General features: G+C 36.9%; 1 protein-coding gene across 9 annotated transcripts in view; it reads left to right on the top strand.

Moving 5' to 3' along the window:
• TUBGCP5 (tubulin gamma complex component 5) overlaps positions 1–16,185 on the top strand; it is a 68,308-nt gene that overhangs the window by 43,016 nt on the left and 9,107 nt on the right. For 5 of the 9 annotated variants that reach the window (XR_009263944.1, XM_058736927.1, XM_058736929.1 and 2 more), the window contains 13 exons: positions 508–625; positions 1,392–1,481; positions 2,251–2,344; positions 2,835–3,081; positions 4,718–4,920; positions 6,420–6,535; positions 8,486–8,754; positions 9,696–9,894; positions 10,568–10,756; positions 11,827–12,009; positions 14,888–14,972; positions 15,076–15,196; positions 15,926–16,104. Coding sequence is in view for 8 of the 9 variants with exons in the window: in XM_058736927.1 (XP_058592910.1) it covers positions 508–625; positions 1,392–1,481; positions 2,251–2,344; positions 2,835–3,081; positions 4,718–4,920; positions 6,420–6,535; positions 8,486–8,754; positions 9,696–9,894; positions 10,568–10,756; positions 11,827–12,009; positions 14,888–14,972; positions 15,076–15,196; positions 15,926–16,104 (2,093 nt within the window). In the remaining variant the exon portion in view is untranslated. The remainder of the gene's footprint in view (positions 1–507; positions 626–1,391; positions 1,482–2,250; positions 2,345–2,834; positions 3,082–4,717; positions 4,921–6,419; positions 6,536–8,485; positions 8,755–9,695; positions 9,895–10,567; positions 10,757–11,826; positions 12,010–14,887; positions 14,973–15,075; positions 15,197–15,925; positions 16,105–16,185) is intronic. The other 4 variants (XM_058736928.1, XM_058736931.1, XM_058736933.1 and 1 more) reach the window with 2 other exon arrangements.

Raw genomic sequence — 16,185 nt, 5'->3', positions numbered from 1 at the left:
TTAAGTTTTATTTATTTATTCTGAGAGAGAGAGAACGAGTGAAGGGGCGGATAGACAGGGAGAAAGACAGTCCCAAGCAGGCTCCACCATGGCAGCACTGAGCAGGGGTTCGAACTCATGAACCATGAGAGATCATGACCTGAGCCGAAACCAAGAGTTGGATGCTTAACCGACTGAGCCACCCAGGTGCCCCAGATATCTAATTCTTTAAAGCTTAGCACCAGCCCTTAGGGTTTGAAGGTTCTTGAGAGCATCTTTGGTTACCATTTCAATTTCTTTCGTGACTACTGAACTATTATTCATGGGGTTATTTAAAATTGAGTACGTTTTTATTTTATAGCCAGTGATACTTAATTAAATTTTGTATATATGTTCCTGTATGTATATTCTAAAGAGCCTTTTTCAGTTGAATGTTTGAACAAGGCCATAAGTCCAAAATTGTGAAATAGTTGATCAGGTGTTTCTTTGTTAATGCTCATAACTTAAACCTACTAAATATCCTTCCAGTAGATGAGCCAAATGGCCGAAGCTGGCTGGAGCAGCATGTTGTTCATCAGTACTGGACAGCCAGATCCTCAAGGTTTCCTCATAGTTTACATTTGCACTCCAATTTAGCCTCTGTCTGGTAAGAAGCTAAGTTTTTCATTTAATGTGTTAATAGAATAAACTTTGATATTTTAATATTTGCTTTAAATTTGTGGTTTAAATCAAGTACTTCCCTAAAATTTAAACTTGTTTTTTTTAAACAATTCTAATTGAACATAGTTTTAAATTATTTAATTATTTTTAAAATGAGATTAATTATTTAATTATAATCTGTCTTTTGACTTATTTTTGAAGTGAGTGGATTGGTTTAAATTAGGCCATTTATTTGATTTCTGTTTTAATGCACTTATTACAAAATCACAATTACTATTTGCCCAAACAATACACAGTTTTAAGCATTTGACTCAGTCAGATGTAATATAATATATATATATTATTATATATATATAATATAATAACTGGAATTATTCTCAAAGTACTTCTGTTAGAGTATTACAGTTGACATGTAGAAATGAGTATGGGAGGGCATTTAAAGCATATTATGTTTATTTGCCTTATTAATTACTTGTTAAATTACCACTAAAGGCATATATATTTTTTTAATGTTTATTTATTTTGAGGGAGAGAAAGAGAGCACACAAGGGGGGGGGGGGGGGGAGAGGGGGGGAGTGTCAGAAAGAGGGAGAGAGAATCCCAAGCAGGCTCCACACTGTCAGCACAGATGTCAAGAGTCAGACAACCAGCTGAGCCACTCAGTCTCCCCTAAATGCATATATTCCTTAAAGCATGTAATTTTACTTCATGAAAAACCTTTTCATTGACATTTGTTGTTTACTGTCTAATAGGGACCAACACTTGTATAGCAGTGACCCATTATATGTTCCTGATGACAGAGTTTTTGTTACTGAGACACAGGTTATTCGGGAAACCTTATGGTAAGATCTATTAACCTAAGTATTCGTTTAGAAGATTTTATTAGTGAGAAGCCAGAATTTTAGTTTATAAGGAAAAGTATTCACAGTTTCTTTACATGCTTTCTAAAAATAGGCCCTTGGGTTTAACCTAAAACTGTTTCTAGTGCTCCCCTACAGGTAGCCTGGGGTCCTCAGTAAACCCATATTTCAGAATTGATTGTGGAGATTATGAGAATTTGGTATGTTTGCTTCTTTCCCATTTTAAATAATTTAGTATATGATTTAATTATATTAAACCATTACTTTTTTAATATCTGAGTTCAAAGAAAGTTTCCTGGTTTGCTAACTGCTCTTAATAGGCAAGAGTTTATCAATGAGAGCCTGTGTCCTATACCTGGAAACCAGAAATCTAAGAATTTAGATTGTGTTCACACAAAAATGAAAATGAGAAATGCAACATGTAGTGCTGGTATTACTGAGATTTCTAGGTTATGGTCCTCTCTACCAAAAAGTATATTGACTTTCTTAAAAATGGGAAATCTGTTTGGGCCATCACAAAGAGGAGGAAATGCTTTAACAACACTATTTCAACTTCTCTGTAAGATAATATTGAAATACCTTGAGTCTTAAGTTAATCAGATAAAAAGATTGATGTCTCTTATTTTCTAATTATCTGACCTGTTTGCCCCCAACACCCAATTTTGAATCTTTTGTTAAAACTTCTTAGGCATTACTGTAATGAACATTTTTATAGATTTAAAGTACATTCATCTTTTTTATTTCATTTCAGGTTACTTTCAGGGGTAAAAAAGCTCTTTATATATCAGTTGATAGATGGGAAGGTAACTGTGAGAAACAGTATTATAGTAACTCATTTGACACATGTAAGTTATTTGTAATTTTTCTAATTAAAATTAAATAAAAGGATTTATGTAAACCTTGGTTATATAACTTTAGAACATTTTGCAATATTAAAATTAGTTATCAAATCTACTTAACGTCCCAAAGACCAAATTAAGTTATGCATCTTTACAATGCTAGAGAATTCTTTAATAGTGTGTGTTATATTCACATTTAGTTTCAATATACGTGTTCTGCTTTTTGTCAGTTCTATATTGGAAAGCTGTATACTATAAATTTTTTGCTTGTAGCATATTTATTTACCTTATAGGTGTTTTTAAAAAGTATAAGCCACAATTCTATATTCTGTAGAAATTAATGCTTGTATTCCTTTGAGTATAAAACTAAATATTCATTTTGTTCTCTACTAAGCATAGTGTTTAAAACAGTCACAAAATAAATATTTTAGTGAAAGAATATGAATTTGAATGTTTATAGAAGACTCCACATGTTTGCGGTTTGCTTCTATTGTAGAGCTGTTTACGATCAGTGCTAGAACAAATAGCAGCATATGGCCAAGTTGTGTTTCGACTCCAGGAATTCATCGATGAAGTCATGGGGCACAGCTCCGAAAGCATGTTACCTGGAAATGGTTCTCTTCCCAAGAAGTTGACTGAAGCTCCCTTTAGGACATACCAGGCTTTCATGTGGGCCCTGTACAAATACTTTATTAGTTTCAAAAAGGAACTTACAGACATTGAGAAGTACATCATCAATAATGGTATTTAAATGTCCTTCCCTTCTACTCATAAGACATAAGTCATATTTTGAATGCCATCTAGGTTATTAACTGATAAAAGATTTGAAAATTCTATTGCAAGTAAGTAATAATCATGATAATTTTTAGTATTTTAAGCCATTCCATTCCCTAAAAATCCAAATACTATAGAAAGTTTACAGTGAAATTATTCTTTCTGTGCTATTTCTCCAGTCAAGTACTCAGTTCCCTTCCCCAGAGGCAACCAAGTCATAAGTTTCTTGTGCATCCTTCCAGAAATAATTTAAACATATGCAAGCAATGCATATTCATATATACATACCTTGTAGTCTGTTAACTACTCTCTTCAAATTATTTTCTAATTTAAATTTTGAGGATTATATTATACAAAAATGTAAAGAGCCTCCTCATTCTTTTCTACAAATTCTTTTTTTACAAAGATGTATGAATGTATCATAGGCTTATCGCCTTTTGTTTGTTGTGGACTTTTTTATTTTATTTTAGAGAGAGAGAAAGCAAGCAGTGGGAAGAGGGGCAGAGAGGGAGAGAGAGAATCCCAAGCAGGCTCCATGCTTGGTGTAGAGCCTGATGCGGGGCTCAATCATATGACCCTGGAATCATGACCTCAGCCAAAATCAAGAGTTGGATGCTCAATTGACTGAGCTACCCAGGCACCCCCAACCACCCAACCAATCCCCTTTTGATGAACATTTAGGCTATTTCTGATCTTTTGCTATTGCCAACATTGCTGTAGTGATAACCACTAACATGTAATTGTACACACGAGCTGCAAGTTATAGCATAAATTGTTCATGGAATTGCTAAAGTTAAAGAGTATGTGATAGCATGTGTGATTTTGATACACATCACCACATGGTTTTCCACAGAGAACAGTTGCCAGCAATGTATATGAATACCTGTTTCCTTACACTCTTACCAACAGTGTGCTGTCAAACCTTTTGATCACCAGTATGACAGCTACAAAATGGTAACCAGTGTCAGCTCCCCTCCACCACTTTTATTTTCAACTACTACAAAAAATAGTACCCAGAAGACCTGTATTCTCATCACCCAACTTCCCCAATAACTTCCACCCTTGCATATAGTACGTTATCAAAACTAGGAAATTGACATTGGCACAATACATGTAATTGCTCTGCAGACCTGATATGAGTTTTACCAGTTTTGCAGGTACTTGATATTTTGTGGGGAGAGGAGTAATATCTTTGTGTATAGTTTTGTGACACTTTGTCACATGTATATATTTGTATATCCACTTCCATCTTCAGGATATGGAGCTCTGCCAATCCCATGATAAAACTGGCTCTTGCTCCCCTTTGTAATAACAATCCCCTCACTAAAACAGTAGTCAACTGTTATCTGTTTATTTGCCCAGTGTAAGAATTGAAGTCGAGTTTAAGAATCACTTTTATTTCCTTTTCCCTGAAATTCAGTTACTTTATACGTTATTTTTCTTCAGAGTTGTTTTTTCTTTAGGGAAATTAGCTCCTTACGAAATGAGATTAAAACCCACCACCCTCCAGTTCGCCATATCTTTCTATGACTTAGCTTTTATATCACATTCTGAATGCAGATATTCTTCCTTGCTAGTGAGTTTGATTCCTTGATAATTTTGCAGACACTACAATAACTCTTGCAATAGTGGTGGACAAGTTGTCACCTCGACTGGCTCAGCTCAAAGTTCTCCACAAAGTATTTAGTACTGGAGTAGCAGAAGTTCCACCTGACACTCGAAATGTTGTTCGGGCATCTCATCTGCTCAACACACTGTACAAGGCCATTCTTGAATATGACATTGTTGGAGAAGCCTCTGAGCAAACTGTATGTAAGACTTTTGTCCTTTCTAAGTTGTATGACTCCATTCTGTTCAGCCAAAGGAGTGGTGGATAGACTGTCATATAGTTCTTTGTAAAAATAGTACTTAAATCTTGTGTCAGACAGCTGTTCAGAGGGTGTTTTTGTTTTTAAAGAGAGAGTGTGTGAGTGGGAGAGAGTGGCAGAGGGAGGGAGAGAGAATCAATCTTAAGCAGGCTCCTTGCTCAGCACAAGCCTGACACTGGCCTCAATCCCATGACCCTGAGATCATGACTGGAGCTGAAATCAAGAGTTGGATACTCAACTGACTGAGCCACCCAGGCATCCTTTGGTTTTGGTTTTGGTTTTGGTTTTGGTTTTGGTTTTTTCAGAGTTTTAAAATTGGCTTCTAAATTCAAGGCTACAGGAAACTGGCTTCTTACCTTTAATCGCCAAGGTCACCAGAAGGATGAAGCAAGAACAAAGCAAAGCATAAAAGCAAGATGTGAAAAATGCCTAGCTGACTTATTATAGATATTTGCAAGCAACTCTTCCTTGAATAGAAATACAAATCTATTATATGAGGTATCTAGAGTAGTCAAATTCATAGAAACAGAAAGTAGAATGGTGGCTGCCAGGGACTGGGGAGAGGAGAAAAGAGAAGATATTTAATAGGTACAGAGTTCCAATTTTGCAGCATGCCAGAGATCTGTTTTCACAACAATATGAATATACTTAACACTACTGAATTGTACACAGGTTTGTACTGCAGGTTTGTTTGGTCAGATACACATTTTGTTTGGATGTTTGGATACACATGCACTAGGTATATTTCCTAGTTTGGTGATGTAACTTTTCTCACCATTTTGATACTTCAGTTCAGTATAAAACAGGTTGATTTCTTTCAGCTATGCAGTTTTTTTTTACTATTTGGAACTCTAGTAGAATGAAATCATTTCCTCATTCCAAATGGACTTTTTGCTAATAGTGTGCTTTAGATAGGATAAGCGTGCCTCAGTTTGGACTATCCTATTTAGAACTGTTGTTCCTCTTTAATTTTCACTCTCAAGAGAGTCCTGGTATGGACTACAGACAATATGGTCATCTCATATTTAGGTGAGTTTTCATAAGGATTTTATAGAGTATGTTTTGGATTTTTAAATTTTTTTTTTTTTTTCAACTTTTTTTTTTTTTTTTTTAATTTACTTTTCGGACAGAGAGAGACAGAGCATGAACGGGGGAGGGGCAGAGAGAGAGGGAGACACAGAATCGGAAACAGGCTCCAGGCTCCGAGCCATCAGCCCAGAGCCTGACGCGGGGCTCGAACTCACAGACCGCGAGATCGTGACCTGGCTGAAGTCGGACGCTTAACCGACTGCGCCACCCAGGCGCCCCTGTTTTGGATTTTTAATTTCTTTTTGTCAAAAAACAATTACTTTTGAAAAGGTGTTTCAGAAATGTTTAAACTTCATTTTATCCAGAGACAAGGGGGTTCTGAGAGTTGATTGTGCACACTCTGTCCTCAGGTCTCCCTGCTGTTCTCTCTCTGGGTGGAAACAGTAAGACCCTACCTGCAGATTGTGGACGAGTGGATCGTGCATGGGCACCTATGTGACTGCGCTAGGGAGTTCATCATCCAGAGGTTGGGTCCTACGCACAGCTCGGGAGACCTGGGGTGCTGCTCATACCTTTTTTCTCTCACAGGAAAATAATGCACTTTTGTAGTTCAGGTGATACTGAGGGAGACCAGTGCAGTGACAGACTATGTTTTTACCATAAACAAGTTGTATTGAATTTTTATAGAAGATGTCAGGAATCAGCCAAAAATATGTCTCCCAAGTTTTATGTCAGTTCACAGCTTTCCTTAGCAAATTCTGCTTTTTAAATGATAGTGTGTTTATGGTTGGCTGGTATGGTAAAAGGCATATTGCTTCCTAAAGAGGGAATTTAGGTGATAATAAGTGGCTTCAACTAATTGCTGTTATAAATTAATTAGTAGGATAAAAGATTTGAAAATATTACAGAATATGCCTCGAATACATTTATTTTTCCAAATTAGCTGGCTTTTTTAACCTTCTTAATAAAATATTTAAGAAAACAATTAAGGAAAATCATAATTCACTTATGATTTCCCCTTCAGTTAATTGATTTTTCTGAGCAGAATCATACAGACTGCAAATGTAGAACTCTCTTAACTCACTTTTAAGTTATGCACTCTGTTTAGATGTGTGGTTTTTATGGATAGCTATCCATTTAGCTCATCAGAAAGGAGACTGTTAAGTCCTTACAACTGTGAAAAGGTAACCCTGCTTATACACTGCAGATGTAAATTAGCTAGCCTCCTTTAACTGAATCTCATGTCTGTTATTATATCGTTTTTCATCGATCTTACATGATAATTTTTGTGAAAATGGGATTCTGGCTGTTATTAGAGGGTGGTGAGTGACCATCATTTGATTGTTAAAAGCATTTCAGTTAAGAATCTGTACGGGTCGAAAAAAATGTAGAAGTGTGGAGATTACTTTTATAGGAAACGGCAAAATTGGTAAACTTTTATTCTACTTCTAAAGAGAATCAAAGTAATCATATTTTGTTTAATTCTAATTCAAGAAACTTTTTGTCATAGACTCTAAATCTGAAGTTCTCTTTTGGCCAGCAAAAGAGCAGGACACAGGATGAAAAGCAAGAGATGGCTAATATCCTGGAAGACAGGAGCCCCAAATAAGGGTCCTTGCCCCGTTTTTATTAAGATCAGAAGGCTTACAAACATGGCGATGGACATGCACAAAGAGAGACTGAATCTGTGAACATTAACTTGTAGACGTGAGGGAAAGGGAGTCTTGAAGATATTTGGGGTTAGGGGTGTGGGTTAATACAAAGCAAAATCCTGACACCGGGGCAGTCAGGCAGGAGGTTGTTTACAGCAGACTTGAAGCACCACCTTTGTTTATCTTAGCTAGCCTAGGGGTTGAGACTGGTAGGGGAAATAACCTCAGAGTTAACAAGGCACCTTTCTTTTGTTAATCATCTCCTCTCCGGGCTGCTTCAGCTGCAGCCCAACAGTCTGTAGCCCAATTTATCTGTTTACCTAACGTGTTCCTTTCCTCCTGTGAAAGCAGCTTTCTGCTATAGTACTAAACCGGGGGGGGGGGGGGGGGGGGGGGGGGTGCTTCCACCCTGAATATCTAATCTTGTTTATTTCATATGTTCTATATTGGGGCTTCTGCCCCACCTTCTCTATACGTATTTACCTAATCTTGTTTACCCAAACCAAGGTGTGAGCATCCTATGGCTTTGTAATTCTTTATGCCTTGTTAACCCATTGGTATAAACCCAGGAAATTTCTAAGCTTATTCCCCACAACTTTTTACTTAAATTTTACCTGTGTCATTCAGAGTATTCATCCACTTTTCTGTTAAACTGAAGTCAGATAAAACCTCTGCCCCATTTTGCCTGAAGATTGCTTCATATTACTAATAACTGATATTATTGTGTTTTGGAATGTCTGGACAACATGCCTAAGCTAAAACAGATACACTGTTGTTTTTAAGGAAGTAAAGTTGAAGTTTAAAATTCTTTTGAATCTCTATAGAAACAAAAATGTTCCAGTAAATCACAGAGACTTTTGGTATGCAACTTACACACTATACAGCGTATCGGAAAAGACAGAAAATGAAGAAAAAATGAGTGATAATGCTAGTGCAAGTTCTGGCAGTGACCAGGGGCCCTCCAGCAGGCAGCATACCATGGTGTCCTTCCTCAAACCTGTCCTTAAGCAGATAATTATGGCTGGCAAGTCAATGCAGCTGCTGAAGAACCTGCAATGTGCAAAGAGCACCACGTGCCAGGACACAGCCAGAGGTAGCAGGTTCCTTTTCCATGTATCCCTCAGCATTCGGGCAATTACTCTGTCTTCATTTTTGTCATCCTGAAATATGTAATTATTTTGTAGTTTGAAAATTATCAAAGCCTTTTACTTTCATGGAAATTATCACCTTGTTACTGCTCCTAATTGAAAAGATTATCCTCGGTGGAAACTTTTAGCACTGTTTCAAAGGCAGTGATTGCAGTGATGTTAAGTTCCACATGCTTTTTCCTTAGTCTGGATTCCTTAGAACTGGTCATTTAAAAAATAAATCTCTAGCATTTCTTAATGCAGTGCAGCGTTTAGCTGTTGAGGACATAAATGTAAACCCTGGCAGATATGAATTTGTTGGTTAGCAGTTTAGACTTGATCATAGATTTCAAGAAAATCTTGATATAATTTATGGCCTTTTTTGATACAATTTAAGCAAATACTTCAACTTTTAACAACTGACTAAAAAGATTTGAAAGGTGTATATAGCCTTAATTGTTTTTAAATCACCTTAATGTTACATTACTTTGAATTGTTGTATTTACTTTAAATAATATTTTCATTTTGTGGAATATTTCCTTTTTGACTGAATAATAAAATGTAATGAGCTTTCAGGACCACTGTCAAAAGTGTTTTCCCCAATGAAATTATGACTCTTATAAGTATTATAGTGCTGTCCAGTATGGTGGTAACTTAACTTTTAAGCACCCTACTTAGGGTGTTACTCTGTTCAGAAAAAATTAGCTCATACTTTGTTTATGAACTTTGCAATTATCTAACAGGGTATAAAAGTATTTAGTTGTACTGTACTGTGGAAGTAAAGAAACAGGGATAAACTCTCATAGGCCAAAGGAAAAATACCAGACTATATTAGGATAAAACTACCTAATGCTACTTAATATTATTTACAGGAATATAGTTCACCAAACATATTTCTTTGTTTCAGATGCAGAGAGAAAAAGCTTGTATACCCTGTTTCTGGAATCTGTACAGTCGCGTCTTCGACATGGAGAAGATTCCACTGCACAGGTCCTCACTGAGCAGCAGGCTACCAAAGAGAACCTAATTAAGATGCAGTCCATTGCTGAAAGGCATCTTGAACTGGATGATGTTCACGATCCCCTGCTGGCAATTAACTTTGCAAGGTGATACATACCTGCAAGATTTTAGATAATTGAAATGGCAGAATCTGTGCAGTATTTAGTAACTGTTAATTTCTGCTAGTTAGGGCTTTCCAACCTTAAAAATAAAAACCTTTGTAGCTTATCCTTTCTAATGAATGGAATGCAAGAGGGCACTGTGTTCAATTTGGCCTCCTTGTTTGTGAAAGTCCATAGACTACCTTGTGTCCTACATCCATGGGGAGTTGCTGTTACTCATACAGAAGACACTTCTGAAAGTCTAGGTCTTGTGCAAGCATGTCACACATACACACACACACACACACACACACACACACACACACATACACACATACACACACACAAACTCTACTTAAAATGTATCTTGGCCCTTAGGTGGTTTTAGGCGCACCATGCCTTACTGTCTAATGGCCCTTATTCACCTCATATACTGCCTGAGACGCAGTGGCTAAAAAGACCTACTCAGTATTTGACCCTTAAGGCAGAAGTGGTTGAAAAACTGTTTCACTTAAAGGATATTTGGGGTGGGCGGGGGGAGTTTCTTTCTGTAATAGTTGGTAATTTTAAGACTAAGGGTAAAAATGGGACTCTGGAGTTTTGCTTTTAAGGGAATTCTGTTGATAGCAGCTCATAAAAAAAAAAAAAAAAAAAAAAGACTCACGTTTTTATCCTAAAGGTTGTATTTGGAACAGAGTGACTTTCATGAGAAGTTTGCTGGTGAAGATATATGTGTGGATAGATCATCAGAATCTGTGACATGCCAGACTTTTGAGTTAACACTGAGATCGTGCCTCTATCCTCATATTGATAAGCAGTATCTCGAGTGCTGTGGAAACCTCATGCAAACTCTGAAAAAAGACTACAGGTATAAAGGAGTAGTTTAATTTTGGAAGTAGTCAGTAGTTTATTGCACTTTAAGAACAATTGAAATTATTTTAAAACCTATGTTTCAAGTTAATTTTTAATAAAGTAGGAAATGAGTATGCAATAAATAATTTTGAGAGAATCAACTAGCCATCTGTGTTTCACACCATTATGTTGTGAAATTTAATCCTTTATTTCTGAGACTCTACCCCAAAAGAAATACAGAAAAAGCTTGTTGCACAAAAATGCCCATCTGAAAGTTTGCTGTCAGAGGGAAGAACATGAAATTACTTAGTAATAGATGACCAGTTCTTTAAATTATGGCATATCCATAAAAATGGCATATCCATATAAGCTATGGCAAATCTGTCATGTATGAAGTTTATAAAGTTTATGTTTCTCCAGAGTTTTAAATAATGTAAAATGTTCTTAAATCTTAAAAAGGATATATAATATGGTGGGAACCATATTTTTTCAAATGCATAGAAAAAAAAGACTAGAAAGAAATATCCCAAATATTAACAGTAGAAATTCACTATGAATAGCAGGATTTGGACTGACTGTTACACTTTTTTTTTTTAGTTTATTTTATTTATTTATTTTGAGAGAGAGTTTGCGTGTGCGCAAGTAAGCAGGGGAGGGGCAGAGAGAGAGAGGGAGAGAAAATCCCAAGCGGGCTCTGCACGGTCAGCACAGAGCCTGATGTGGGACTCGAACCCATGAACCATGAGATCATGACCTGAGCTGAAACCAAGTGTTGGACACTTAACTGACTGAGCCACACAGGAGCCCCTAGATGGTTACACTTTTTTTACTTTGGCCATCTTTCTACAGTGTTATAGAAAAGTAACATTTCTTTCTATTAAAGGCAAACATATACTATTTTTATTATTTTAAAAGTCTCTAAGAGGTGTTAGTATTTTGGGATTTTTTGTTTGTTGTATTTCTGTTTTTAGTAAATGTAGAATGTAAAACTCTTTCAAAATTAGTAGTATACAAAATCTGCTACTGATCTAAAATTCTGTCTCATGAGTGTAAGATCTTTCTGTAGCTTATTTTCTCTCCATTTAGATTGGTTGAGTACTTGCAGGCCATGAGAAATTTTTTCTTAATGGAAGGTGGAGATACCATGTATGACTTCTACACATCAATTTTTGATAAAATAAGAGAAAAGGAAACCTGGCAGAATGTGTCTTTTCTTAATGTTCAGCTTCAGGAAGCAGTAGGACAACGTTATCCTGAAGATAGTTCACGGTAAAATATATCACCTTTTTATTTTAAATAATATAAAACAATCCATGTGTAATAACTCCTTTGTGAATTCTTACATACATCATTTATTCCTCACACTAACCCTATGAATTTTAACATTATTTTTCATATTAGAAAACTGAGGCCAAAGGTAGCTACATGACTTAACCTACTAAGCAAGAAGTGATGATGAGCTGGTGCCATGTAGACTGTCAGGGTCTGATGTCCTCCCTCATCGGAGTTAGCCACTGGGTGTGGAATTTCTCTGCCCACTGGCCTCACCCTCCAGCCAAATGCACTGGCCTTCTTACATAGGAGTCTTAGGCAGTGTTTTGAAACAAGAGCAAAATTCTCAGGGCCTGCTGAGGCCTGAGCTCCGGGCCTCATAGACCTTCACTTCTACCACATGCTGTTGGTCAAACCATGTCCTAGGCCAGCTAGGTTCAGTGGTGGGAAATAGATTCCACCACTTAATGGGCAGAGTTGTATGTTTTCAAACTGTTAGGTGAGCTTATCCCCAACTGTGGAGCTAATCAACCCTTTCTCCCTGTCAGTATGCCTGCTGAACAACTCACCCAGGTCTGTGGGTTGGTGCCATCAAATCTTTGTGAAGCAAAGACTCATCTTGTACGCTGCTTGGCAATCCTTTTTCCTGTTCCATGTCCCTGTTCAGCTCTCTTTCTCAGCTCCCTCAATGGTCCTTCAAAAGTAATAGTCATAATAATTAACATTACATTTCAGACAAAGCATTCTTTCTCTCACAACCACACCCAAGTTCCCAACCTACTACTTAGTAGATTATTTTTATTTTTGTCACTCTTATTACCTTTAATTCTTCTATAAAAGCAGAATTTTCATCAGTTATGTGGTTAGTAAAAGCAGGGTGTAACAGCTGGATTCTTTCCATAAGAAGTAAATGGTACCCAGCAATCCCCAGAGGGAGCTAGAGAAAGTTGTTTTTCACTACCAGCAGAAACTCATGAACTTGTTGTATTTAATATGTTGCAGTCTATTACACTTATTTTTGTTGCTCAGACTGTCTCATTTTCACCCAGAGGGAGACCCTTCATTCAGCCCTAGTAATCTCAGAGAGCATTCTTACTTTCAGGACTAGATGTCCAGGCTTGTCTTATGCACCTCCTGCTAGGAGCAGTAGTCCCATTTAATTGATGGCTTAAAAAGCCTTTGATCTGGTGCCAGAGTGTTCATCAGTATTGGATTGTCAGTACTTCTGGGCTTAGTTGACAGAGCTGGAAAATATGTAGGAAGAAAAATTCATAAGCTCATATTGATATTTCCTATTTATATTAAAGATTCATTTTTCACTTCTTTGATTTTCCTTTGTATTTCTTCCCTTGAGTGCTTACTAATACATTGATATAATCAATGGTTTTATTCTCTCAGTTCCAAAGTGACAATAATAGCAACAAGCCCACTGAGAGTTTAAATTAATGCTTGTGATTGTTTTCTCTTCCTCTACTATCAAGCCATCAGAATACTGTATTTCAAGGTCACTTGGAATAATTCTCCATGTGATTATGCTACCAACTTAATGTAGGGTCAAGTTCATTTGTTTTAGTTTACTTTCTACTTTTAGGAATTTCTATTTCTGTTTCTTAAGTTAAAGTCATTGGTACAAAAGGAGATCTGTCTAGGGAGCTGCTTCTCTTGAGAGGGCAAGCTTTTACTGTCTGGTTCATTTCTCAGCCTCATTTCTAGTATGTGTACACATATAGACACATCATGTTCTCTCTCCTACCACACTTTACATTTCAGGGATTCAGAATATTTCTGGTTTGCCCAAGAGCTATACTTTCCCTGCTTCATAGCTTCCTCTAGTTATGTGCACTTCCATTTGCATGGCCTGGCAATGGTCTGCTTTCCTACAAAGTCCTGCCTGGCCTGGATTGGTGTAGCACCCTATGTCTGCTTTGTGATTTGCTCTGGGCTCTGAGGAGAGGGATTGACTTTCTTTCACCTGCTTGGCATGGTGATGACAAATAACGTATTCAGTTAGTGCCTTCTGAATACTTAGTGGATACACATGTAACAAATTTATGGGCTAAAAAAATTCTGACTAGTGCCTGTGACATGGAATGAATTGGTTAATTTATAAGTCACATGCAACGTTTTCCATCTCTAGTTGTAAGGCTGCCTCCCCACCTCCATGGTACACTTAAACCTTCCATGGTCTGCATCCCAGTTTCATCACTTGATGGCCCTATAATTGTGGGAGAGTTACATCATTTCCTAGTCTTCTGACAGGACTACTCTGAGGATTAAATGAGTAAGGGCACTTAAGTGCCCACGTAGTGCCTGGTGCAAGGACATTTCCTTGCATATTTGTTGATTATTTCTATTGAGGGCTACTTTCAAAGCATCATTAGGAAAGAATGGATGAAGCAGTGTGCAACACCTTTGCTTTGGAAGCAGACCCATTCTTGTTGACACACTTGCATACACACTCTTCAAGGCAAGGAGAGCAACCTCCCCCCCACTATCTTCAGCAGAGGGTCCATCTTCTGAGCCTGAATTTTAGCCTGAATTTTATCACAATTAAGCACCCAACCTATTACCATTATATTTTCTTCCCCAACTTCATCTTTTTTCCTAATTAACTTGCTACACTTAAGAGTCTCTTCTCTTTCATAGCAAAACCCATTGTTTAAAAACTTTGCCCCTCTTCTAAAACCAAATTCTTATTCTGGATTATAGGCTAGAAAATAGGACTTTATTTAAATATTTGCATTCCTTTTATGAAATATGTCTTCTTTGAAATACGTAAATAAAATAAATGGTAAAATGCTAGTGGTTTTTTAGAGTTTTTTTTTAATATGAGCATAGAATTTTCACAAACTAAAACTGAAATTTCTTTACCTAGTCTGTCTATATCTTATGAAAATGTTGACACAACTAAGAAGAAACTCCCTGTTCATATCTTAGATGGTCTAACCTTGAGCTACAAGGTATGTGCTAATACATTTAGTAAGAACATTGTTTTCTATTAAAATTATAAGGTGCAAGTAATAGGTTACTTTCTACTCTAATTTTCTGTTTTTGTTTTCATAGATCCCATGGCCTGTGGATATTGTTATAAGTTTGGAATGTCAGAAAATTTATAATCAGGTGTTCCTTCTCTTATTGCAGATAAAATGGGCAAAATATAGTCTGGATGTTTTACTATTTGGTGGTAAGATTTGTTTGTAACAGATAAATTATAATTTAATTTTAGCCCTGAAAGAAAGAAGTAGGTGATCTTTGGTCATTTTTTATGTATATACAAGTGCCCAGATGACAAGTATTTATAGTAACAGTTTTACAGATGTCAGAATTAACTTCCCTGAATGAAATACCAGGGAATTAGTACTGCAGTCAACCTGAAATATAGCAACTTGATTAGGAATTTAGCCAGAATAAATATTCTTAAATTATGCAAAAATTTTTAATGACAAGTTACTGGGACTTTGCATTTAAATTTATTTATTTTTTTAATATTTTTTTTAACGTTTATTTATTTTTGAGACAGAGACAGAGCATGAACAGGGGAGGGTCAGAGAGAGAGGGAGACACAGAATCTGAAACAGGCTCCAGGCTCTGAGCTGTCAGCACAGAGCCCGACGCGGGGCTCAAACTCACGTACCGTGAGATCATGACCTGAGCTGAAGTCTGACGCTTAACCGACAAGCCACCCAGGCGCCCCGCATTTAAATTTAAATGACCGTGATAATCAAGGTGATAAGGGGGAACTTTTCACTGCTTTACCTTCCAGAGACACTGAAGGCATGGTCCCTGATGTGACTCCTGTAGAGTGCCCTTTGCGGGTTGATGATGACACCAGAAGTCCCACCCCTGTGCAGTGGTATGGGTGGGGCCTGAGTAGATATTCTTCCCACCTACTCTGATTTTGCATCTTATACAGAGCTAACTAGTACTGCTGGAAAACCACAGTTCAGAGAAGGACTTTTATGTGAAGAAGACACAACTGTTCAATTTGGACCACAGAAGGAAACAGTAAGACAACAGATTCATCGTATGTTCCTCTTGAGAGTGAAGCTCATGCACTTTGTGAACAGCTTACACAACTACATCATGACCAGGGTTTGTGTCTGGATTACTTGTGATATATTTATAAGTAAAAAGCCCACAAAATACTTGTAGACTGTAAGTGTGAAAATAGCG

The sequence above is a fragment of the Neofelis nebulosa genome, chromosome 7 (assembly GCF_028018385.1).
Source record: "Neofelis nebulosa isolate mNeoNeb1 chromosome 7, mNeoNeb1.pri, whole genome shotgun sequence".
NCBI lineage: Eukaryota > Metazoa > Chordata > Mammalia > Carnivora > Felidae > Neofelis > Neofelis nebulosa.
The sequence above is the reverse complement of the archived record's forward strand: the minus strand, read 5'-3'. Positions and strand labels throughout refer to the sequence as shown.